At 40.9% G+C, this 25,104-nt stretch overlaps 1 protein-coding gene across 2 annotated transcripts in view; it reads left to right on the plus strand.

Moving 5' to 3' along the window:
- IREG3 (iron-regulated protein 3) overlaps positions 1 to 21,665 on the plus strand; it is a 71,571-nt gene extending 49,906 nt beyond the window's left edge. Inside the window, exons 2-13 of one of the 2 annotated variants that reach the window (XM_089428830.1) lie at positions 16,692 to 16,878; positions 17,099 to 17,162; positions 17,351 to 17,475; positions 17,585 to 17,674; positions 17,810 to 18,001; positions 18,101 to 18,175; positions 18,274 to 18,375; positions 18,468 to 18,585; positions 18,686 to 18,832; positions 18,978 to 19,084; positions 19,221 to 19,334; positions 20,714 to 21,665. In XM_089428830.1, coding sequence (XP_089284956.1) covers positions 16,692 to 16,878; positions 17,099 to 17,162; positions 17,351 to 17,475; positions 17,585 to 17,674; positions 17,810 to 18,001; positions 18,101 to 18,175; positions 18,274 to 18,375; positions 18,468 to 18,585; positions 18,686 to 18,832; positions 18,978 to 19,084; positions 19,221 to 19,334; positions 20,714 to 21,079 — 1,687 coding nt within the window. In that variant the 3' untranslated portion in view covers positions 21,080 to 21,665. Of the gene's footprint in view, positions 1 to 16,691; positions 16,879 to 17,098; positions 17,163 to 17,340; positions 17,476 to 17,584; positions 17,675 to 17,809; positions 18,002 to 18,100; positions 18,176 to 18,273; positions 18,376 to 18,467; positions 18,586 to 18,685; positions 18,833 to 18,977; positions 19,085 to 19,220; positions 19,335 to 20,713 lie in introns of those variants that run through there. The other variant, XM_089428831.1, reaches the window with a different exon arrangement.
- The last annotated feature ends 3,439 nt before the right edge of the window (positions 21,666 to 25,104 follow it).

Genomic DNA, 25,104 nt, shown 5'->3' on the forward strand with positions numbered 1-25,104 from the left:
GACTTGCTATTAGAGGCCAAAGTTGGCTGGGTTTGACCGCGCTGATTTAAGGAAGAAGTATGCCCTGTTGACTAGCATTGACTTTTCTGGTTAGGGCTCTTTTGCTGCTGTTATAAATTATCAGATTTGTAAATTGTACTCTTTCTTTGTTGAACTATTGAAGTCTATAAGAAGAATTGATCAAGGGTTTCCCCATATCGGGGTTTGTCCCTCGCTGGTGCCACATCTTGTGTCTTCTTTTCTTGGCTTGTCTTCTATTGTTTATGTTTATGTTTTATCTGCGTTTTACTATCATGTTGATGTGATAAACTAGGTATTGATATTGGGCTAATAAAGAAATTGAAGTAAAATTGCTCTATAGCATAGAACATACCATTGTTGCCTAAAATTAACATGTTATTAGAGCTAAGGTGAAGACAAAGCCCAAGCAAGAGTGAAAGAGCGATCACCAAAGACAGTTGGACAAGGACAAAAGACTCAATGGGTTCCTCATCCTACTTCCCGGTTGAAGACAAACTCCATGATAAATCTGACTGTCATGGATGGAAGATGTCTCTTGATTTGACCTTGGAAGAAAAAGAAGTGATGGATTATGTGTAGGGTAAAATCCCTGAACCTCCTTCAAATGCACCAGCTGCTGCGAAGACCAAGTACAGTAAGGATGAAATCAAAGTGAAGAAGATTATCAGGGATTCCATTGACAAGCATCTGGTAGCCTATATCTCCGAATTGAAGACCTCCAAGGAGATCTACGACAGGTTGGTCGGCATGTTCAAGGTTAGTAATGCTAATCAAATTCTCTTTCTCAAGAATAAATTCATGGATATTAAGAAGGGAAAGGACGAGGACATTCAATCCTATTTCTTGAGGATTACTGAGATTAAGAATGATCTACTCTCGATTGGAGAAGTCATTCCTCACAAGGAACATACTCTCACCACCCTTGGAGGATTCCCACCTGAGTGGTATGTATTTAGAACCACTATATTCAACAATGGTCGAATTCTAGGGTTTGAAAAATTGATGTCGAGATGCATTCAAGAAGAAACAAGAATGTTGGCGCAAGAAATGCCTTCTAATAGAAGCAACCCCACTGCATTCTCCGCTCATGCCAATAGGAAAAACAATGCAGGTTCAAAGAAGCAAAGTCAAGGAAGACCGAGATTCAAAAATGGAAGGAATGGAAGATGCTTTGTTTGCAATAAGTTTGGCCACTAAGGGAGTGTCCTAATAGAAGGGATACACCTCGAGATGATGACCATCATAACATTTCCAGGGGCAACTTCTACAACAACGATCAAAGGGATGGCAGGTCCAATGGCAAAGGAAAAAGGAATGCGGGACATCAAGGAAATGGTCGACCCTCCAAGAAATCAAGGAACTCTAGGTATGAAGAATCCAATGTTGTTAACAATAAATCTTATATCGACCCTCTCCACTGCCTCTCCTTCAGACACTTTGGGAAATTGGTTGATTGATAGTGGTGCCTCAAGGCACTGCACCAGATACAAGGAAGCCCTATCTAATCTGATAGAAAAGGAGACAAAATTGGAGATTATCCTTGGAGACGATGCCACCTATCCCGTGAAGGGAGTAGGGAATGTTACCCTTCAATTGAATCAAGGTAACACTATTCATTTGCAAGAAGTACTATATGTACCCGATCTCAAGAAGAACCTGGTGTCCATTTCAACAATGGAAGATAAAGGATTCAAGGTGGCTTTTATCGATGGAAAGGTACGTGTTTGGAAAATATATTTTAAAGATGCTTTTACTCTTGGGTTCAGGGTTGACACTTTGTATCAAGTTGGAGGAAGTCCATTGGGAGCCATGTCTTGCGGCACATCTCTACAATCGGAACTATGGCACGGAAGGTTCGCCCATATTCTTTATAAGGCCCTACTCGATGCGACAGATGGTGACAGGTATGCCCGAATTCAAAGTAGAGTATGAAGGTGTATGTCCGGGATGTGCCGAAGGAAGCAGAGACGCTGGCATTAAGAGGGAGACTACAATGCCATACACTCCTGAGCAGGATGGGGTGGCTGAAAGGAAGAATCGCTCTATTGTAGAAGCTGTCCGTGCCATGCTTCATGATTAAGGCCTTTCGAAGTTTCTATGGGGTGAAGTTGCAAATACTGCCATGTATGTTCAAAACTAATGCCCTCATCAAGCACTGGACTCCAAGGCTCCCGAAGAAATGTTCATTGGTAAGAAACCCAATGTCTCTCATTTTAGAATTTTTGGAAGCCCCATATATTTTCATGTGCCAAAAGAGAAAAGAAGCAAATTGGGTGCATCTGGGAAGAAGGGAATCTTTGTGGGCTATAGTGAAAATTCTAAGGGATATAGAATTTATGTGGCTGGCCAAAAGGAATTTGAGATAAGTCATGATGCCACCTTCGACGAAGATATGGCCCTCAGGAAGATCAACAACCTTCCTATCCTAAGGAAGGACAAAGAAGCTGACACCGAAAATCAGGATGAAAAAGAGGACGAAACGATGCCTAATGTTGATGAACCTATGGATCCTCCTCCTCGTGAGCCCTCCTCCAAAAGGAGACCCTCATGGCTTAGGGAAACTCTTGAAGATGCTGAGAGGCACATTGCACCAAGGGGGACTTTCCGTGAAAGCAAGAAAGTATATTTGACTGCCATGAGCACTATCATTCAAAATGAGCCTTCATCATTCGAAGAAGCTGTGAAGCAACAAGTATGGAAGGATGCTATGAATGAAGAATACGAGTCAATTATGAAGAATGATGTCTGGGATGTGGTCCCTAGACCCCAAGACAAATCGGTTGTCACTTCTAAGTGGCTCTACAAAATCAAGCATGGAGCTGATGGAAGTGCATAAAAGTTCAAGGCTTGCTTTGTTGCTAGAGGCTTCTCTCAAAAGGAAGGTGTAGATTACGATGAGATATTTACACCTGTTGACCAATACACCACCATTCGCTCGATCATAGCCCTTGCTACCTCGCAAGGATGGAACCTACATTAGATGGATGTCAAGACTGCCTTCTTGCATGGTTCAATCAAAGAGGAAGTCTATGTGGAACAACCCGAGGGGTTTGAGGTTCATGATTGGGAATGTCATGCATGCAGGTTGAAGAAAGCTATCTATGGGTTGAAGCAAGCACCCCAGGCTTGGTATGCGAGAATCGATAGCTATCTGATGAAGCTAGGATTCACTAGAAGTGAAGCTGATCCGAACCTTTACTTTAAGGTTGAAAATGATAAACCTCTCATTCTGGTACTTTATGTGGACGACCTATTTTTGACAGGTGCAGACCCTCTCATTCACAAATGTAAGAGGGAGTTGGCTTCTGAATTTGAGATGAAGGGCCTAGGACCGATGCACTATTTCCTAGGGTTGGAGGTCTGGTAAAAGCCAGGCGAAATTTTCCTCTCTCAAAGAAAATATGTTGTGAAGATATTGGAAAGATTTGGGATGGTGGACTGCAAGCCTATGACTACTCCGGTGGAACTTAACTTTAAGAAGTTATGTGGTAGTGCTGCTGTACTTGAATTGGGAAATGCTTCTGAGTATCGTCAACTCATAGGAGCATTGATGTTCTTGGTGAACTCCCGTTCGGACATATGCTTTGCAGTTAATACATTGAGCCAATACATGGTTGAGCCTCATCATATACATTGGATTGCCGCCAAGAATCTTCTGAGATATCTTCAGGGCACTATCACTCATGGACTGAGATACACTGCTGAAAATGTGAGGTTGCATGGTTACTCTAATGCTGATTGGGCTGGCAGTGTGGTGGATTGCAAGAGCACTTCTGGATGCTGTTTTTCTTTGGGTTCTGCTTCGATATCCTAGACGAGAAAGAAGTAGAAATCAGTTGCCTTGAGCACCGCCGAGGCCGAATACATCGCTGCTAGTATGGCCTCCTGTGAAGCTGTCTGGTTTAGGAAGCTCTTCAGTGAGCTGTTTGGACATGTGGTGGATACCACCATGGTCTTCTGCGAAAACCAGAGTAGGATCTGATTATCAGAGAATCCTGTGTTTCATGATCGCTCCAAGCCAATGTTACTTGGGAGCGGGAGCGGGAGCGGAAGCGGGAGCGGGAGCGACCATTTTCAGAAGCTCCCGGTTTGGGAGCGAATCCCGGAGCGATTTTTTAAAAATATATATATTTTTTATATTTTTTAATTTTTGATACATATATGTCAACAAAAACATGTAGAATGATGAATTAGATATAAAAAACATAAAAAAGCATAGATTGAACCATATAACAACAATCATCTAGAAGTTATAATCTTCATCAACCACGTCCGCAAGTTAGTAACATAGTAACATACAACATATTGAGTCTCATGATTCATCAATCTTAAAGTTTCAAGCTTTCAAAATTCAATATATAACATTTATCATCATTGATCACCAAAGTTGTACTTGTAAGCTAAGTGTAACCATTACAACAAATAATATCTAACATGAAATGAAATGTTATAAAATGAAATGAAATGAAACAACTTTCAACTTTCATGAAGCATCATATTCATAATTCATTACTAATGAGTTATAATTGCCAACTTCAAACTTAAATTGTCATATATTGTTTAAAAAAATATCATAATAAATATGAAAGAGTCAATAGTTATAAAAGCTACTAGAAACTAGAAAAGAGAAGTAAATCTATTATCTATTTCTTATGCTTGGGCCTCTTGCCACCACGAGAAATGTCTAATTTTTTAGTCTTGTTGCAAAATCAGGATCTTTGTCATTAATATCACCCTCCAAGCATTAATATCCAGAGGTATCTTTGTCATTACCTTTGTATCTGTATAGGGATCTTTGTCATTAATATCACCCTCTAAGCATTAACATAAGATAGAAAAAGCATAGCATGTCAAGTCAAGATTTTGTTTGAGTGATGCGTACATTTTTAGAAGGGTCATGATAGAGGAGTTCGACAACCAATGTCACTAACATCAAGGTACATAGAGGGATTGGTACTCTTGATTAAATATGAGTTCCATACCCTAATACATGACAAAATTCAATGGAAACATTGCAATCCCCCAATCTTGAAATCCTGAAAAACTGATAAGTTTGCTGGATTTTGAATGAAATCTAAAATTCTACTTTCTCCATATGAAATCCAATGAGGACGAAACCACTCTCAAACATCCTGAGTCATTTCATGGTAATGTTAAAAATTTAAGTAAAAGGATGAAAATGAAAATTAAAGAAAATGTCACTTTTACTTTAAGAATTTAACATTACCATGAATAGCATATCAATACTAGGACCTAGACTTGATCATTAAGTTGCCCCACTCAAAAACTATTTGTTTCTTTCAAAAAAAATTGCATTTCGAACATTACTACAAAAAAAAAAAATGCAAAAAAGGCAAAACGCTCCCGAAAACGCTCCCGAAAAGGCAGGGAGCGAAATTTTTTTTAGGGAGCGCGCTCCCGAAATCGCTCCCTTTTCGGGAGCGATTTCGGGAGCGCGCTCCCGACCCGCTCCCGAGTCGCTCCCGCCCGGAGCGCGGATCGGGAGCGGGAGCGAGGGGGGGGGGGGCGCTCCCCCGCAACACTGCTCCAAGCATATAGATATCAGGTACCACTTTATCCGAGACATGGTATAATGAGGAGCAATAAGGCTCCATCACATTGGGACTAATGAGCAGGTTGTTGATATTCTGACAAAGCCCCTAGGGAAGGTCAAATTCTTGGCCTTACGAGAACAACTTGGAGTCGTGGAGAGACCCTCTTATGAGGGTCGTATATGAGATGGACATTGAGCTCTGGATGCTCCGGGAGGCTTGGGGTACTTCTTGGAGCAATGAGCAACCATAGTTTGAGTGGTTCAGCCTTCCCCTAGTGGTTCCCTGTGTACAAGGTGAGTGGTTCAACCTTCCCCTGTGATACCCCTTGGCGACATGTAGGCAGGATGAGTGGTTCATCCTTCTCCTGTTGAGACATCTTACCCATGCAATCTGGGACTCATGGGAAGTACCTCTCTCTGGCCAATGAGTAGGGAAATGAGGATAGGGACCATAGTACTACCGATGGACGCATCAGAACTGACTTCAGATCAATGAGAATTGATCGATATTGATCTGGATGACCAATATTGATCTGGGATCAATGGGAATTGACTTCGGGTCAGTAAGAGTGGTATGAGACACTCTTTTGATTGGACTGACTTTGGGTCAGTAAGAGTGGTATGAGACACTCTTTTGATTGGGACTGACTTCGGGTCAGTAGAGAATGGTATGATACAGTCTCGATCACTTCTTCTTCATAGTTCAACAGAGTAGAGTAGTGCATTGATGGCAGAGATAGTGTAGATTGGTAGATGAATTAGCAGGTGGAGTTCTCCCTAGTTGAGAGCGAGTGTTAAAGTTGGCAACTAGGGCCAAACTCCACATGGGTCATCTTATTTATGAAAACTGATCTTTTTCTTGGATTCCTCTTTGAGAGAGGTGTAGGATTGATTTAGAGATCATTCGATTCTGACATGTACAAATGAAGTTATGAATTTATTTTGATTATGGACAAATTGTCAAGGTCGGCCAACAAACTTATGTAGGCTCAGAACCCCAACAGTCACATCTATTCATCCTTAATGTTTGCTATAAATTCATGATGCCTCATCCTCATTTGGAGACACTTCATCTTCACACATCTCTCTCCTCACATGATTGGGTACGGATTTCTGGGCTTCTCTCTCTCCACACATGCGAAGGGAAGGCTTTTTTTTTGCTGTCCCTGTGTTGACCAGATTTGACCAAAAACTTCAGGAGGCTGTTTTGACTGCGTTGACCATCTTTGACTGCGGTTTTATACGAGGAATTTTTGTTTGGGCAGGCCGCAGCTCTGGGCACAAAATTCGAGACTATTTGACCAGCATTGACTGTGGTTAGGGTTGATTGTAGGTTGACTTTTGTTGACCAATTTTTACTGGGTTTGGCCGAGCTGATTTGAGGAATAAATCTGCCCTATTGACCAACATTGACTTTTCTGGTTAGGGCTCTTTGGCTGTTGTTATAAATTATCAGATTTGTAAATTGTACTATCTCTCTTTGCTGAACTATTGAAGACTATAAGAAGAATTGATCAAGGGTTTCCCCACATTGGGGTTTGTCCCTGGTTGGTGCCACATCTTGTATCCTCTTGTCTTGGCTTGTCTTCTATTGTTTATGTTTATGTTCTATCTGCATTTTACTATCATGTTGATGTGATTTCCAAACTGGATATTGATATTGGGCCAATAAAGAAATTGAAGTAAAATTGCTCTAAAGCATAGAACATACCATTGTTGCCTAAAATTAACATGCTTAGATCCTTGCAGGTTACCTTTTTGTGTTTTTTGATTTAGGAAGACTATATGGAAGGGCTGTTTTACGTCCATGGGCTTTGTTTAGTAGATAATATGATTATGAAGTATCATTTTAATATTTTTGTTGGAGTTGAACACTAGGGAGATAAACAACTCTTCTAAATGTAGCTTTCTTTTCATACTGAATACAAGCTTATGATTTTTTCCAAGAAAAGAAAAGAAAGTGGTAAATTTTACTACAACTTGAGTGGGCCTATTGTTTAAGAACATGTGTTTTCTTGGAGGTCATAGGTTGGAATCTAGAGAGGATTAGGGTATGAGACTTAAGCAGTCAAGTGTGAAAAATCGGTAGCAAACTGATGATATTTCTCCTATTTGTTAAATTCCTTTAAACAAATTACTTGCAGTTTTCTACAACAAATATCGAAAATATATACACTGCAGCCTACACAAAATAAATACTGTGGAAACTAAATATTGCATTGGAGAGAAATAAACACACACACATTTACACAATTGTTTTTGGACAATGTCCCCGGAAAAACCCAACTTGGGAAAACCGGTGCAGCAGTTGAGGGTTTTATTATTATGTAGTAGTTTTTGAGTACAAATCGTTAGATGCCCAAACTGGCAATCTGATACAGAGAATAAAATGGCAAAGAGTTAGTGAGAAAAATCTCACACTGTTTTTGGAGATTCGACATTGATCAGGCTCTGGAAGGCTAGCCCCACGTTGCCTCTGTACAGCCTTTGTGTCAACGTACGCAAATTTGCGTCACAATCTCTGGGCTTTGTGTCACCTCCTCCTCTAATCTCCCGCTGTCTAGAAATTCGACCCTCTGGCCCTTGGGTCTTACACCGTGGCTTCTGGCACTAGATCTCGACTCTCCCAGCTGAATTTCGAACTCCCTCTGAAGCTCTGCGTTGTCTCTGTGTGGAGATATGCTGCCTCTTTGAACCTCTCTATGCCTTCCGTACCTTGCACTCTGCAGATTTGGAAAACTCTCCTTCGGACTACTATCACTCCTCCTCACTGTAAGAAGATCATTTGATCTCTCTCTGACAACTCAACGCTGCTACTCTTGAGAAATTTGATCTCTTAATTTCTCTTGCTCGATATATTCTCCAAGTGCCCATCAAGCTCCTTCTTATAATCTCTCGTTGGAGCACCAACGACCAAGATAAAACATAATCAAAGGCTAAGACTAACTGAGAGTTGATCCTTGTCTTCTTCTAGAAGATTCACACCAGATTTAATTAATACCCTTTAATTAACCAGATTTCTTAAGTTTAGACCTAAGGAACCATTTAAAAAAAAGTTAATTATTTTAATTAAATCATCTCTAGGTGGAATTTTCCCAAACGATTTCTAGGTATTGGAGAATTTATGTGTCTTAACCTCTCTGCAAAATCTCAAGGCTAGAGCACAACCGATGCTACAAAAATCAACACTCCCTTTTAGCGAGGAATGTACTCTAGTGTTGCAACCTACTGAAGCATCACTCTGTATCTGCACCATCTCTTGCTGCACTGCTGATGTCTAGCCGTTGCTGCCCACCAACCACTGTGCAACTCTGATATGAGTTGCATCTATGCTGTTGCTGGCCCTACTGAACTGCTACCAACATTGCAACCCATCCTATCTGCTACTGCTGCAACTGCAACATCTGCAATAGAAAAACATCCAAAACACTGAACCAATTGTGGTTAGTATGATGCATCCGTCATCCAAGTTCTGATTGTTGCTAGCCTCTACGCTGTCACTGAAGCCTCTGCGCTGCTGCTAACTCTTCTCTGTACCAATTGCATTGCTGCCAACTGTGCTTTGTGCTTCTCAGTCTCAGACCACTACTAGCTATTGCATCTGTCACTTTGGCACCTGACTGCACCAATTGCCATTGGTCCATCCTGCTACTGTTGACTATGGGCTTCCGGAGCAAGGTCTTGATCCAAGAGGTGGACTCCTCAAGGATCTTTCCAATCCTGTAGCGCTCCGGGCTACAATTCCTTGATCGTCCCACCTCACCCCTAGAGGCATCTTGATAATCATGGCAAACTCTTCCTCTAGTTTGGAGGACATCCTATCAATCTCTGTAGATGCAGCCTGCTGATCTTGCTTCTCCTCCTTGTCCTTCTTTCTGAGAGGATATTGAGTGCTATAGTGGCCCAGCTCACCACACCTGAAGCACTTGATCTTCGAAATGTCCTTTCTTCTGCGCTGCTCCTGCTGCCCCTTTGATGCAAGGGTCACGTCCTCCTCTTCCTTCATCTGCTTCATCCCACTGTTGCTACTGCCATAGGTGGTGGCCTTCATCAAATCACACCTCATTTCCTCCTGCTGCAGATCAGCCCACACACGTTCCCAATCTGGTAGTTTTTCTCTGTCCAGGATGCGCTAGACAAAAACTTGTCAATCTTTAGAAACACTATTTAGCGCTAATCGTACAAACTCTAAGGGTTGGGGCGTGTTGATGTTGGGTAGCATCGGATGTGCTCTAGCTCCGAAATTTTGTGGAGGGGCTAGAACACATGAGATCTCCAAAACCCATAAATCGTTTGGAGAAATTCCACTCGGATGAGGAGTTATTAAAATCATTAATATTTTTAATGGGTTCCTAAGTCTAAACTTAGGAAATAAAAATATTAATGGGTATTAATAAAAATATGGGTGAGAAGCTTCTAAGAGGCGAGGATCAAGTCTATTTTAATCTTAGCCGTTGATTAAGGACTTTATCTCGGTCGTTGATTCATCAACAGGAAAAGTATAAGAGGAGGCTTTAGGGTCAGTTGGAGATACACTTAAGAGACCAGGTAGTTCGATTTTTTTGGGGCGAGGTTTGCTGAGAAAATCAAAGAAGTGATTTGTTGCAGTGAAAGGGGTAGTAGCAGAGAGTTGGATCGGAAAGGAGTTCCGAGCCAATGAGTACTAGGCAGAGGCAACAATAGCATCAGAGAGGCAGCGCAGAGGCCTATGTAGCCCAGGAAGGGGCTCACGTAGCGCTGACGCAGGCCAAGAGGGTTCTTGCAATGGCAGTGCGAGATAATCGTCGGGAGTTCGAGATTTCGCTAGGAGTTCGATGTTCTGAGCTGGGAGGGCTGAAGTCGAAGCTCCTGTGAGAAAATCGATCCAACAGAGAAGTGACATAGTCTCCCAGAGGCAAGACGATGGTCCACATGGAGCAGATTGTGTTGGGGTTTTCACAGTGCTTGCCAGAGTCGGCCATTCAATGGATCAGTTTTGACTTGGAGAACAAGGTAAACCCTCATATGTATTTCTTGCTATCGATATTTCTCTGAAAGGTTGGTCGTGTGAGAGACAACCTGTTGTACTCAGATTCTGCTTGCTTAATAATACAAACCCTCTATATGCTGCACCGGTTTTCCCACATTGGGTTTTTTCGGGGACTTTTGTCCAAAAATAACGGTGTCCCTTGTGTATTTGTCTCGTTCTATTTTCAGTTCATGATCTGTATGTATGTGTATTCTGCAATAGTGTTTTTCATCGCTGTTTACATAATTAAATAATTTGTTGAATGTAAAAACAAGTAGGAGATGATAAACCAGTGATTGCAGTAGGATTTCTGATGTGTAGATTCAGACATTTTCACAGGGCACTGACCCTACTGAAGCCAGCTGGTCTCGGAAATCCTGAAACCTCGTAAGGAAGGAGTCTACACGCTCCCCTTTCTGCATCCTCGTGCATCTCAACTTCTCTAAGTACATCTTCCGTTGCTTAGAAGATCCTTCGTACAATGTAGCTAATGCTTCCCACATCTGCCGGGCAGTATCCTTGCCAACTATATGGGATACCACATGATCTCAAACTCCGTCGAGAATGATCCTCTTAGCTCTCGCCATCTCAGCCTTGTACTTCTTGAGCGGATTTGCATCGGCGGGTACAACTACCACACTATCGACATAAGTTTTGAGATCATGCTCATCTAGAAGGCAGGAGATCCTAGCCTTCCAGATCACATAGTTGGAGGCTCCGTCCAACCGATCTTGATCTCTCAACCTAGTTGATGCCATCTCTCCTGAAAATTTCGAACTGCTTCCTCTTCTCTTCTATGCAACTACTGCCCAACTATTCGCACTCCCTTTTGGAGTGAGAAATCCCGCACATAGATATTGCTGCTCCATTAAGAAAATTCAAACTTCTTGCCTAGAAGTCTTCTGAGGAAGGAATTCCCTCAGCCTGTGCTCTTCTCTCCTTCTGATGCTATTCTGCCAACAATTGCTGCAAAATATCTGTGTCCCAGCTGAAGATCTGCTCTGCAAGGAAAATACACTGCGCCCTTCTGCCTCTGGAAAGTTTCGATCTGGAAATCGAATTTCTTCGTTGACTCACTTAGAGAAATCAATCTTTCCTCAAAACTTTGACCTCCTTGGCCCAAGGAGTGCGCTGCCTCTGGGGTTTCAAATTGTTGCCTCTGCAACGATTCAAAAATCCTCCTTCCTTTTGCTTTGAGCTCTTCTCCTTACGATCTGTGCTGTGATACCATGTGAAATATCGGTGACCTGATTCCTATTGCAACAAACTGATGATATTTATCCTATTTGTTAAATTCTTTTAAACAAATTACTTGCAGTTTTCTACAACAAATATCGAAATACATACACTACAGCCTACACAAAGTAAATACCGCAGAAACTAAATACTGCATTAGAGAGAAATAAACACACACATTTACATAGTTGTTTTTGGACAATGTCCCCGAAAAAACCCAACTTGGGAAAACTGGTGCAACAACTGAGGGTTTTATTATTATGCAGTAGTTTTTGAGTACAAATCGTTAGATGCCCAAACTGGCAATCTGATATAGAGAATAAATTGGCAAAGAGTTAGTGAGAAAAATCTCACACTGTTTCTGGATATCCGACATTGATCAGGCTCTAGAAGGCTAGCTAGCCCCACGTTGCCTCTGCGTCACAATCTCTGTGCTCTGCGTCACCTCCTCCTCTGATCTCCTGCTGTCTGGAAATTTGACCCTTTGGCCCTCCGGTCTCACACCTCGACTTCTGGCACTAGATCTTGACTCTCCTAGCTGAATTTCGAACTCCCTATGAAGCTCTGCGTTGCCTCTGTGTGGCACTATGTTGCCTTCCTGAACCTCTCTATGCCTCCTCTGCCTTGCACTCTCTGGATTTGGAAAACTCTCCTCCAGACTACTATCCCTACCCCTCATTGCAAGAAGATCACTTGATCTCTCTCCGACAACTCAACGCTGCTACTCTTGGGAAATTCGATCTCTTGATCTCTCTTGCTCAATATATTCTCCAAGTGCCCATCAAGCTCCTTATAATCTCTCGTTGGAGCACCAATGACCAAGATTAAAACATAATCAAAGGCTAAGATTAACTGGGAGTTGATCCTTGTCTTCTTCTAGAACATTCACACCAGATTTAATTAATACCTTTTAGCTAACCAAATTTCCTAAGTTTAGACTTAGGGAACCATTTAAAAAAAAGTTAATTATTTTAATTAAATCATCTCTAGGTGGAATTTTGCCAAACGATTTCTGGGTATTGGAGAATGCATGTGTCTTAGTCTCTCTGCAAAATCTCAAGCCTAGAGCACAACCGATGCTACAAAAATCAACATCAAGTTGCCGCATGGAGTCTTTTGTCCCACAAAGAAGGGGGGCTTATAGATCAAGTTGTCGTTTTGCTAGGCCATAACCTTAAAATTAGATTATTATTAATATTGTGTTTTATCCTATGATTTGTTATATATAGTTATGTTTATGAAGGCATAAGTGTTAAATCTGATTGGGGTACATCCCACATCAACAAATGACCTATAAACAACTCCTTAAAACACTTACCTTATTGTAATGTAAAAGAACAATGCCATGATGGAAGCATGATATTATTGTGCCGAGAGGCGCTCTCCAACCTAGTACGGTAGAGATGTTTTTTTTCAAGGAAAAAAACGGTAACTTTTTATTAAAAAAGATAATGAAAAGTTACACTAGCAGATGCAATGAAGCATTCCGTAAGCTGCCACAAGGGCTCGAGTGCTTTCGCACCCCACGCATCGTTAGAGGACTAACGTGCACAAAGAATAAGAAGAAAGAAAAGAAGGAAAGAGAAAGAAAAGGGGCAAAAACCTGAATTCCGGCAGTGAGTAGAACTCACGCTTCAAGTTTTTCTCCCCTTTTTCTTTTCGACCTTACGCCACTCTCCTGGAGTGGGCTCGATCGAAGCAATGACTAATTGTGTTTCTGCAATCTGTGGGCCAGTTTCTTTGTCTGAATCTGAAGTATCTGAGTGGTGGTGCCGTTTGATGCCTCCCGTGCTCAAATCCATGCTCGACTTCTCTGCCTTGTTGTCTGATGGGCTTTCCTTCTGATTCTCCATTTCCTGAGGTACCTCGGTCTTTTCTGCTGGGGTCTCTTCCTCTGCTGCTTCTGATTCTTCGTCCTCTGAATCTGAGTGTGTATATTGCCATCCTTTTTTCTGCTTCCCTTTCTGCTTCTTTTTATTCTTAACTTCTGGACATGATCTTTGTAAGTGTCCTGTCTGCCTACAGAGCCTACATCTGAAAGCGGTGTTTTCATAGTCTAGTACCTGTAACCAGTTCTGTTGTTTGTAGATCAGCCTTATATTGTCCGGCACCTCTTTACTTAAATCTACGTCCACACAGATACGTGCGAAAGTGTAAATCCTTTCATCGATCCTTTCTAGATCTGTTTTGATGTATTTTCCTATGCTGTTCCCAATGCCTTCCAACACCCGTTCATTCCAAAAGTGCAGTGGAAGATTGTATAGTCTAACCCACACTGGCATTTTGGTTATAGTCGTTTTATTTGGATCAAAATCTGGAAACCATGGGGTCATAAACAGCCCCGATGTTCCCCAGAACCATGGCCCAGCACTGATGACTGTATCTCTGACTTCCTTGGATGTAAATCTTACTATGAAGAAACCCTTTGAGCAGAGGTGAATATCACATTCCATGGTCCAGCTGGTGAAGATCCAGTGGAATAAATCCATGGGTTTAGGCCAGAAACTGTTGAAACGGCAAATTAATGCTTGTGTTTCATAGGACTTTACGAAGTCATCGATCCCTGACGAATCTAAGTTTAAAGCTGGAGTTTGCTCTGACTGGTCTACTATGTATGGCCTGGGTATGTGTCCACCTTGGTCTGGGGCGGGCCCTGAATTCCTGCTGCCCTGCAAGATGTTTTTGTAGGATAACCCTCCCTTGGGTTGGTGCTGGGCTGCTGTTTTTTTCCCCTTATCTGCCCCTGAGGAGCTTGTCTGTCCCTGAGGCATAGCCCCTCCTCTCAATCTGAAGTTTAACGTAATGGTTGATCCTGGCCCAATCTCATAACTTTCCAACGATCTACCCTCCTGGAGGGACCGCCTACCACTGACCAGATGTTGGATCTGGACTGGGTAACCCAGTTCAGCCCATATTTTTTGTTTCAACTGCAAAGGGGTGTCTCCTGCATGAACCCAAACTAGGCGAGTTTTCCCCTGAGGGGGGTTAATCAAAATCTGAAAACAAGAATTTGTTACCTGCTCTGGCTGAAGGCAAAGTTCCAGATCTGGCTCTGTTTTGATTCGTTTTTCCTTGTGCCTGTCTAGATCTGTCAACAAAACGCTCGATCTATGATTTGTGCCTTCGATCTGCTGCCTGGGGTCAATCTGTGCTCGGATAAAGGCTAGATCGTGTAGATCCAAGCCAAAATTATCAAGGTTGGGTCCATGCGATGAAGGGAAGCGCGGATCTGCAACATGCAGTCCCCTCCTGCCGTTTTCCCATCTGATCTGGGTTTGACGAGCCCTGACCCCTAAACGCCATACAGCCCGACGACAGTTTGGGCCTTTGATTTCTCGCCAGTGAGCTCCCTCCTCGCGGATCCACGCAGAACGGTGTGTTTCTGTTGAAGCCCTCGCCTCACAGTCCTGTTGGAGTCTTGTATTTCGCTCCCGATCCGATATCTTTAGTTTCCATGTGATCGAAAACCCTGCAGGTACGCGGCCGCACTGAACTGGGCATATCTGAGACAAGGTTAACCGTTTTTCTGAGGGCGCAGACGGCTTCTCAGCAATGATTGCTGTTGATCCATACCCTGGACCGCTTCCAGTTTCTGATCCTGGCTTGGGGGCCGATGCGGCTGCAGAACGAGCCCTGCTTGCGCTAACCCTAGCCGTCACCATCGCCATTCTCCCGTCCTAATATTAAACACGATCCTAGTACGGTAGAGATGTTGTAACGTAATGTTTAACATTTTGACTATGTCAAATTAGATAAAAAAAATAAAAAAATAAAATTAAAAAAAAGAAGAAGTTAAATCAGAAGATTAATGTAATGTAAACATTTTAACTCAGTAAAAAAAAAAAAAAAAATAGAAATAACAAAATAAAAATAACCTTTTAAAAATAAAATAATAATAAAAATATAAAATGGCCCATGGTATTGAGCCATGGTATTGACTCCTGAGAACCCATGGTATTGGTCCATGGTATTCATGTGGAATATAGCCTATTTAAAGGGGAAATTAAACCAGCCTAGATCTATCTTAATTACGGATCCACCAAGTGCCGAGAGGGATCAAATCTCTTTTTACTCTAAATAGGGTTTGCATATCAAGAGATTTGATCCCTCTCGGTGCTTGGTAGATCTGTAGTTAAGATAGATCTAGGCTGGTGATATGCAACATTACAAACTGCAATGAAACATAAATGTTTTCGGCATATTTAAGTAGCCCTTTTCGGACAATGCATTAATATTTGATCTACATGGTGATAAGGTTTTTGTGGAGCTATGGTAGTGTGTTTTGCCTGGTTGATATGATGTTGAACTACCATTATAGGGATTAAGCACAATAGTTTCTCTACTACTTTTTCCTTGTTGATGGACTACCATTATAGACATTAGGCAGGATGGTTTGTCTAATCATGAGTGGTATGAAAAGTTTAAGACTTACATGTACGCATTGGTGAAATGTCGTTGGAGCCAAAATACTTAGAAAGGACTACTGAAGGACATCTTGTTTGCATTAAAGGACAACTAAAGGAAATATTAAAGAAATCTGCAAACAAAACCTAGAACTTTACATTTATTATTGGAAAATGAAAGAAGAGATTATGAGAAGAGAAAAATTGAAAGTAGAAACCTAGGCCCTTGGGGCTGGATGTCATTCTCAACTTGAATAGTTTCCTGACATCTGTCCTTTGCTGGAGACTGATTGACCACTAAATTGGCATTGTTAATGAAAATTCAAACTTGATATCAAGTGCAGATTGATTTATTTTATCTGAGTAGCTGAGCATTTAGAAAACATAACTATGCTTATTGGTGATTTGGTTGATTTTTCACCTTTTTATCATGCTAGATCTGTTGACATTCATTTTGTTGTTTTTATAGAATTTCATACAGTGTTTCCAGATGCTTTCCTAAAGACATTGACATTGAATTCAACCCGACGGTTGCAAAAGATAAGCTGTCTAAAGATGGGCCTTCTATTGCTTCTAGTTGCCCAGTACCAGTTTTGCCATCAGAGACGGGTTGGGCTAAAAACATATTTCTTGATAGCACATTAACAGCTTTGCCGGTATGAACTGTAAAAGGCTTGCCTGCAATTACAGCACTTTCTGCGTTTCATTCTTACAGACAACTTGATTTAGGATTAGCTTATTTAAGCTTGCTTCTAGAGAATATGAAATTTTCTGTGGAAGCCTTTTTTTAGCTGAAAAACAAGATATTTTGAACTTAGGATGTTGAACCCTTTTACAAGTTCAGGGGATGCTCAGCAGTTTTGGGTTTTTTTCCAGGTGCAATCAGAGGAAGAACAAGATGCAATGGCAGCAACTCCTGCACATCCTGCAGGCCTATATGGTGAGTACACTGGGTCAGTTTATTTAAAAATGTTGATGATTGGAATATTGTCGGTCTTTTGGACCAATTATTTCTGCTGATAATATTTTTTTGAGAGCAGTAACTTTGCTCGCCTTTTGGCGAGTCAGAAAGAGTATTGAGATAAAAGCTTCCAGCATTCTGTCTGATATTCATGTAGCTGTTCTCAGCTCTATATGCCAGTTTTTGGGCTGGAAACTTGGTGGAGCAAATTTGGAATTTTGCATGGCCTGCAACTGTTGCACTTCTGCACCCAAGTCTATTGCCAGTTGCCGTTGTGAGTTTTGTTGCAAAGGTAACTTTTATTTACCACCGAGGAAATGTATTGGCTAGCTTCTTAATTACGATATTATCTGTTACAATAGGCTTAACATTTGACCCTTGTGGCATGCTTGATTTTGCAGATTGGAATATTTGCTGGAGGTCCCTTGGTTGGTTCACTGATGGATTCTTTTCCAAGGGTGCTTGCATTTAATTCTTTGAGCGCTGTACAGGTAGCTAGATTGTTTTTCATGTCAATGTGTCATTTAGCTAATATCTGTTATGGTCATTGATTTAATTTGGTTTTTGTTATCTGGATTTTGATGACTAACAGTTAGCTCTAAATTGAACTTTTGTCTGTGTCTCAGACAGCTGCCCAGTTAATATCAGCTGGAATGATTATTTATGCCCATAATGTAAGCACTCCTGCTGCAGCAGCTGCTTCCACAACTTCATTACTGTCACAACCTTGGTTTGTTGTATTAGTATTGGCAGGGGCAGTTGAGAGGCTTACTGGCTTGGCATCTGGGGTTGCATTTGAACGTGACTGGGTCATATTGGTAGGAAGCAATTTTTTTAATTGTTAAAACATGTGTGTGACTTTCACCCTTTCTCATTTCTATCTGCTCCATTCATGGACTTTATTTTGTTCTCTGCAGCTAGCTGGAACAAATCGCCCAATTGCTCTGGCCAATGCTAATGCCATGCTCAGCAGGGTTGATTTTCTGTGTGAGGTGATCACTCCTGGAGAAAATGAATGCTACTATTATTGATAGTTTTACGTACATTTATAATCCCTCTAATTCAAATCCTCTCTGAATGGCAAGAGCAGATTGCAGGATCTTCAATTTTTGGTCTTTTATTGGCAAAATTTGGTCCTGTGACATCTTTGAAGCTAGCAGCTGCATTGATGATGTGCACACTTCCCATTCTGGTCTTTCCTTTTGTCCACTGTCTGTTTTATATTCTCTTTTAAGATGACTTTTGAAGAAGCATTTTTAACATTACCGTTTATTTTGTATACAGATACTTTTGGTGCATGTTACTAATAAGCTTTCAAAAGGTGTTTTAGAACGTCCAAGGCACCATGGCATAAGTAATGAGTCAAGTAATGCTTCTGAGCGATGGATCTCTGAAAATTTAGGTAATTTGGTCACCAGATATTATCAAAACTTCCAGTAATTTAATATTTTGTGATACAAAGAGACGGAAAAAGCATTTTAAAAACAATTTTTTACATGCAGTTGAAAGGGGGCTGGATGCCATTAGGTGTGGATGGGTTCAATATAAAACACAGCCGGTGCTTCCTGTCAGCCTTGCCTTTGTATTTCTTTATTTCAATGTTGTTCTCTCTCCTGGAGGTCTTATGACATCTTACTTGACACACCGTGGTAGAACCTGATTCCCTTTGTTGTTTCAATTGATTGCATTTCTGTTATATTGTGGCCTTGTTTGTTCTATGGTAGCTTCCTTGTTTGAGCCACCATATGTAAACAGGCTGTTTTAAAATTTCTGGTCCTTTGTGGTTTTTGGCAGGTCTTAATCCATCAATTATTGGTGCATTCAGTGGCATGTGTGCATTCATGGGTGTTGCAGCTACATTCATGTCAGCCAAATTGGTGGAGAAGCTGGGCCTTCTAAAAGTTAGTTTAGTTGCAGCCAGTTGTTTCTCTCCTGTTCAAAGTTAGATCTTTTGTTCAGAGATTTTATAGGCGATGGTTATATTTTGTGATCCATGGTTATTTGTTAACCATTGGTTGTGTTATTGTCTGCCTGTAGGCAGGAGCAGCCGGATTAATATTCCAAGCTTTAGTACTTGGTATTGCAGTTGCTGTGTATTGGAGTGGTTCTATAGCACATCAGAAGTCACTTATCTTCTTTCTCTTTTTAGTAGTAAGCAGTTTCCACAGTTTCTAGATTAATTTTTCAAGATAATGAGTATTATATTGCATGGAAATAATACAAAGTGCATGATCAAGAAGAATCAAGTGATATGGTGCTTACCTTTCCTATCCCAGCAAGAAGGCAAGAATCTCCATTTGAGCTCTAGAATCATAGCCTAGGATATACATCCTAAGCAACTGGAGCTTAATGTAAACTTGAGTCGCTAAGTCATTGAAGAGTCTGTGAGAGTCAACTACGAAATTCTTTCTTAGAACCATAAATGGTTTCATTACATCCAACTTTCCAAAGGTAAAAGTGGCCTGTGAACCAAAGAACATCCTACAAAATCTTTATAGAAGTTTATAACTTTATACAACCAGGGATAGTCAAACAAAACGCCATCCTATGAACCAAAGAACATCCTACAAAATCCATGTAGAAGTTTATACAACCAGGGATAGTCAAATAAAACGCCATCCTATGAACCAAAGAACATCCTACAAAATCCATGTAGAAGTTTATACAACCAGGGATAGTCAAATAAAACACCCTCCTATGAACAGGCCTGCAAAAAATACTATGGAACCACACTGGTCAATATGAAGCCAAGATTTATGTGCAGTGTCTATTTTTTAATCCAAGGAAAACCTTACGGGATCCTGCCCCCTACCCTGTAATATCTGGACGGAGAGTGGCTTAATCACCAGCTACAATAGCAGCTGGTAACCCCAAGTGACTTGATTGGATTTGAACCTGTGACCTATGGCCTCCCTGTCAGCAACATAACTTGGGAAGATGGCTCAACTGATTGTGAAGGGAGCTAAATCTTGTGGCTCATGTAGAGTGTCTATACAACCAGGGATAGTCGAATAAGATTTCCCTCGGATAGACAGTCCTGCAAAAAATGCCATGGTATCATGGCCAATGTGAAGTCAGAATTGCCCGACAAACTTAAAACCCTAGAAAATATGTTAATTTTTTTTCCCTGCCACACTGTACAGGTCACCTGAGGCCAGCTCTTGTTAGTGGTGTGCTTGCTAGAGAGACCTTTCACCATTTCCTTCCGGTCAATGAATCTTAAGCTTAGAAGCACTCTGTAGTCCTTCTAAAGATTGGCCCTAGGTGGAGAGATTGTCAGGCTGAATGATAAATCAATGTTTTGTTTTCATTCTCATGCTATGTACGATCATGTACAAATTAGGGTTGTTGGATTTCGGGTGGCTGATTATGGGGAGGGACTGTTTCTAGATTTTTTCTTACTTTGTATGCAGTTTGGCTGTTTCTAATATAGGGCTTATGATAATATGCGTGTATATGAAAGGGATATAATCTACAGTGAATGACCTTTCCGGTTAGACTTACATAGCTGTGTTGTTTCCTGTGTGCAGGTGCTATCGAGATTAGGTCACATGTCTTATGACATAGTGGGTGGACAGATACTTCAGACCGCAGTACCACCTTCGCAAGCAAACCTTATAGGGACGACAGAAATTTCAATGACAAGTTTAGCAGAACTCGTGATGTTAGGGGTGGCAATTATTGCAGAGGATGTTTCACATTTTGGCTTTCTAGCACTGCTTTCTATGGTTGCCGTAGCTGGGGCTGCCTGGATTTACTGCCGCTGGATGTCAAACCCCACCAACGAGTCCCTGCAATTGCTCTCATTTCATCAACGTTACAATTCCCCTTTATCCAGCAATGAGCAATCAGTCACCGCGGATATTGCTTCCAAATCCTCTTCTCCTATGATGTAGAAGAACCTCTAAATTTTTTTGCATCTCAAGAATTTCGCCAAGTTTATTCATCTGTTATACTCAGGTATTGCCCCTTTTTGTCAACAGACTCACAACTAATCTACGAAGGTAAGGCCCGCTTGTTTTGGTCAACATGGTCAGACAGAACAGCATTGCAGATATTGCTCACGTAGAGTTTTCCTTGTGGCGACGTGCTATTCAAGAAAGGAGGAGAACCCGTAAATGCAATTCATAAATTAACGTTCACATCTTTTGAACGTATGGCTGTACTTTTCATGTCTCCGGTGACTGTGTATACAATTGAAAAATTCTCAGAATGAAATGATGCTTGAGATATTAATTGTGCTTTGCTTGTTAGCAGTAGCACCTAATAGGGAACGGGAATTTTCATCATCTTCATTTTACGACTTATGGGTTGTTAAGGCCATGCTTTTGTCAAGAGTATGCATCTGCAAAAAAGCGGCCCACACCCAGATGCGATAAATTTCTGAAGAAACGATTACCTGGTGTAAATCTATCAACAAAAATCAAGGGATCCACGAAGGAATTAACTACCTAATGCATAAGATCTCTTTTTGTTCCCTTACGACTAGTTCCACATCCATATTTCCGTGATTTCATCCTTGGACAGAGAATCATGTGGTTTGTTATTTAGTAAGTTTATCTTAATTGATTTAGAATGCTATTTCTGCTGTTGTCTGGTATTTTGCTGAAACTGCCACTGTATAATCACAGTAAAATCATTCGCTACGAAGTCTGTCAGAATATTAACATTGTAACTGCATCACTTGATTACAACTGCAAGAATGGCCAACACATGTAACAAATGTTACAGCCCAAACCAGCCAAAAATAAATATCGATGCAAGCAAAATTCATGATGTATAAATTTTATTGCAACTAAATCATACATCTGGAGTGTCTGTATGGGGAGCGTGATAAATTTCTATTATGTGACTTCATCGTCACAAAAGAGGCACATTGAGGGAGCATTGTCAAACTCAGGCTACGTAGGTTTACTCACAGAAGGCTGCACGCTAAAATTTACATGGAGTCAATGCATTAGTGAGAAGGCAGGTTCTGTTGCAAACGCTTTGCATAAATTTTTTGCTTGGAAGGGCATGATAGTCACAAAATGGGTTTAACTATTCAGAATGTTCTAAGAAAAATAAATTACAACGATATATAGACAGACTAGATTTTTGTTGTCCACGAGCTCGTAGGTTGTATGGGACACAAATTCTGTCAAAACTAGTATTGAGTTGAAACTTAAGTATTAAAAAACAATAAAGGAATCCAAAAATAAATGCAAATATGTAATAACCAATGGTTTCCTAAAATGACAGAAGACAACACGGAAAACGGTTGCCTAAAATGACAGAAGGCAAGGGGAAAAACAAGAAGGTTTCCTAAAATGAGAGAAGACAACGGGAAAAACAAGAAGGAAACAATGATGGCTAGTGCCTAGTTACAATACAAATATCATAAAATCAATCAATCAGTTGTAGGTGTTGATTGCCCCGTTAAACTCTTCTTTAATAACTCTTTCTTGCCTGGTGCCTTGACCAGCCTTACAGTGACCCCCACTTGGTTCTCTTGGAATGCAACTTTCGAGTGCTTGATATGCCTCTGGTCCTTTCTCCGGTGTGCAAGTATGTGGTGGAATGAAGAAAGCATTATTTTGTTTCAACTTCACTGTTCCCACCTATCTGCACAATCTGTCCTCCCACAATGGATTGGGGTTACTCTTATCTCCCTATTTCACACCCCATACCTGTGGGATCTAGTTCTTCACTAGGTCATTATATGTTTTAGTTCTTCATTAAGTCATTATATTTTTTTCACGTCATGATGTGTTTAGTTTCAGATAGTCTTCAATTTTCATTTATGCCTGCTCATTGAATTTTTCTATGTAGTACTGTTTTTTCTATTAGTGTGTGTTTTCAATCAGTGTTGCACGAAGTGCCCCCCCCCACGGTTCCAAGCCCCGAACCGCGTCCTGTACGGAAGCGCCTAGGAAGCTTGGCCGGAAGCGACGCTTCTGAATCTTCGGCTTTTTTAGCTGCTTCCTGGAAATTTGGAAGCGCTGTACGGAAGCGCCGAAGCGCGCTTCGTACGGCGCTTCGGGTGTCGGAAGCGTGGCGTTTCGGAGGAGGAAGCGTACGCTTCCTGTACGCTTCCAGAAAAGCTTCCGGAAAAGCGTTTAGAAAATCGTTTTTTTTTCAATTTTTTTTTTAATTTTAGGTGAGTTTGCTTGTTGGGGGTGGGTCGACCTTGGGTTAGGGTGACGAATGAAGGCAAAAAAAATATAAATATAGCAGATGCTCCCTCATGGTAATGTTAAATTCTTAAAGTAAAAGTGACATTCTCCTTTATTTTCATTTTCATCCTTTTACTTAAATTTTTAACATTACCATGAAATGACTCAGGATGTTTGAGAGTGGTTACGGCCTCATTGGACTTCATATGGAGAAAATAGAATTTCATATCCTATTCAAAATTCAGCAGACTTAACAGTTTTCAGGAATTCAGGATCAATGGGATTGTGGCATTTCATTAGAGTATATAAAGTATGAAGGTATGCGATTAGCATTTAATCAAGAGCACCAAGCCCTATATGTACCCTAGTGTTGGTGGTGTTAATTGTTGAACTCCTTTGTCACGCGGCACGCCCTTAGCAAAAAATTACCTTTCAATCAAGTCAAAATCATCGATCAAACATGTTAAGCTTTTTCTACCATATTTTAAGTCTTGAATTAGGTAGTTTGATCAAAATTGGGCAATGTTGACTAATATCCCTAGACAATCGAGGTAGAGGCAAAGGCTAGACAAGAGGAGAAGAATCTAGATTCTAGATCATTAATGTACAATGGATGTTATATCTATCTTGATTTATGCAAAAATATGCATGTTTTCATGTCTTCTACAATTAATTTGGTATTTGGGATGTTTGTTTTGAGTATAAATGCAAATATATATATATATATATATAGCAGACGCTTCTGCGGACGCTTCGCTTTCTAGATTTTTGGAAAATGACGTTTCGGCGTCCCCGCTTCCAAAAAACGCTTCCGCTTCGCTTCCGCTTCGTGCAACATTGTTTTCAATTTCCCCTTGCTGTGGCATTCCAACATATAGTTTTTGAGTGTTTTTTTTAAATCTGTTGTGCTTTTGTCATATTCTACACTAAAGGCTCCACAATATTCTTCTGTCTTCTTAACAACCATTTGACGATTTTGGCTAGAAACCTCTCCTTGTTCATCCCTTTGAATTTCCACCTATATAAATCAATCTTCCAAGGGTCTCCAATTCTAAGAAGCTGCTTCTGGGGACACTTGGGCTCCAAACTTTGCAGCTATACGAGAACACTGGTGTAATGAGGGTTTGGAAGAGGGAATGTGACATTTTCCATCCCATACCTCAGTTGACCAGCATCTATTTTGTAATCGAAAGAGGGATTTCCGCCCCTAGAATCTATTCTTTGCTTGTTAAAATCCAACCCTAAGTATTCGTTGTCTTGAGTTACGTTGAGTGGTTCTCCACTGAAATTAATTTGGGGCCATTTTTTCCTTTTCTTTTTGAATGACAACCTTATTAGATTGGTTTTTCTTGTGTTCATGCACATCCCAACCTCCACGCAAAAAGGTCTCTTAAAGCTCTAAGGTGTGCTTGTTGGGTGCGCATTGCTTTGGCCATGAGTATCACCTTTCTTTTGTAAAGAGAGACCTTGGTTATATTTCCTGCTATATTCAGCCCCCCAATACCCCCTCCTCTCCCACCTTTTGTGTTTATCCAGTGTTTTAATTGGGAGAGAGGGAAGCCTTGTTTTACTCCTTCTATCAACCCCTCTCATGGTTTCTTTCTTAGGATGATGTCAAAGGATTTCTTGAAATCGGTGAAACACCATAAATTGTTTCCTTTGTTGTCTCAGGTTGTTTCTATTGTATGTTTAAGTGTGATGTAGTGGTCTATAGCATAGTGCTCTGGATGAAAACTTGTTTGACTTCTAGCATTTTTTTGCTCTCA

This window comes from Pinus tabuliformis, chromosome 4_2 (genome assembly GCF_031772625.1).
Source record: "Pinus tabuliformis cultivar Carrire ecotype Pingquan chromosome 4_2, CPIR1, whole genome shotgun sequence".
In the NCBI taxonomy this organism is placed as follows: domain Eukaryota; kingdom Viridiplantae; phylum Streptophyta; class Pinopsida; order Pinales; family Pinaceae; genus Pinus; species Pinus tabuliformis.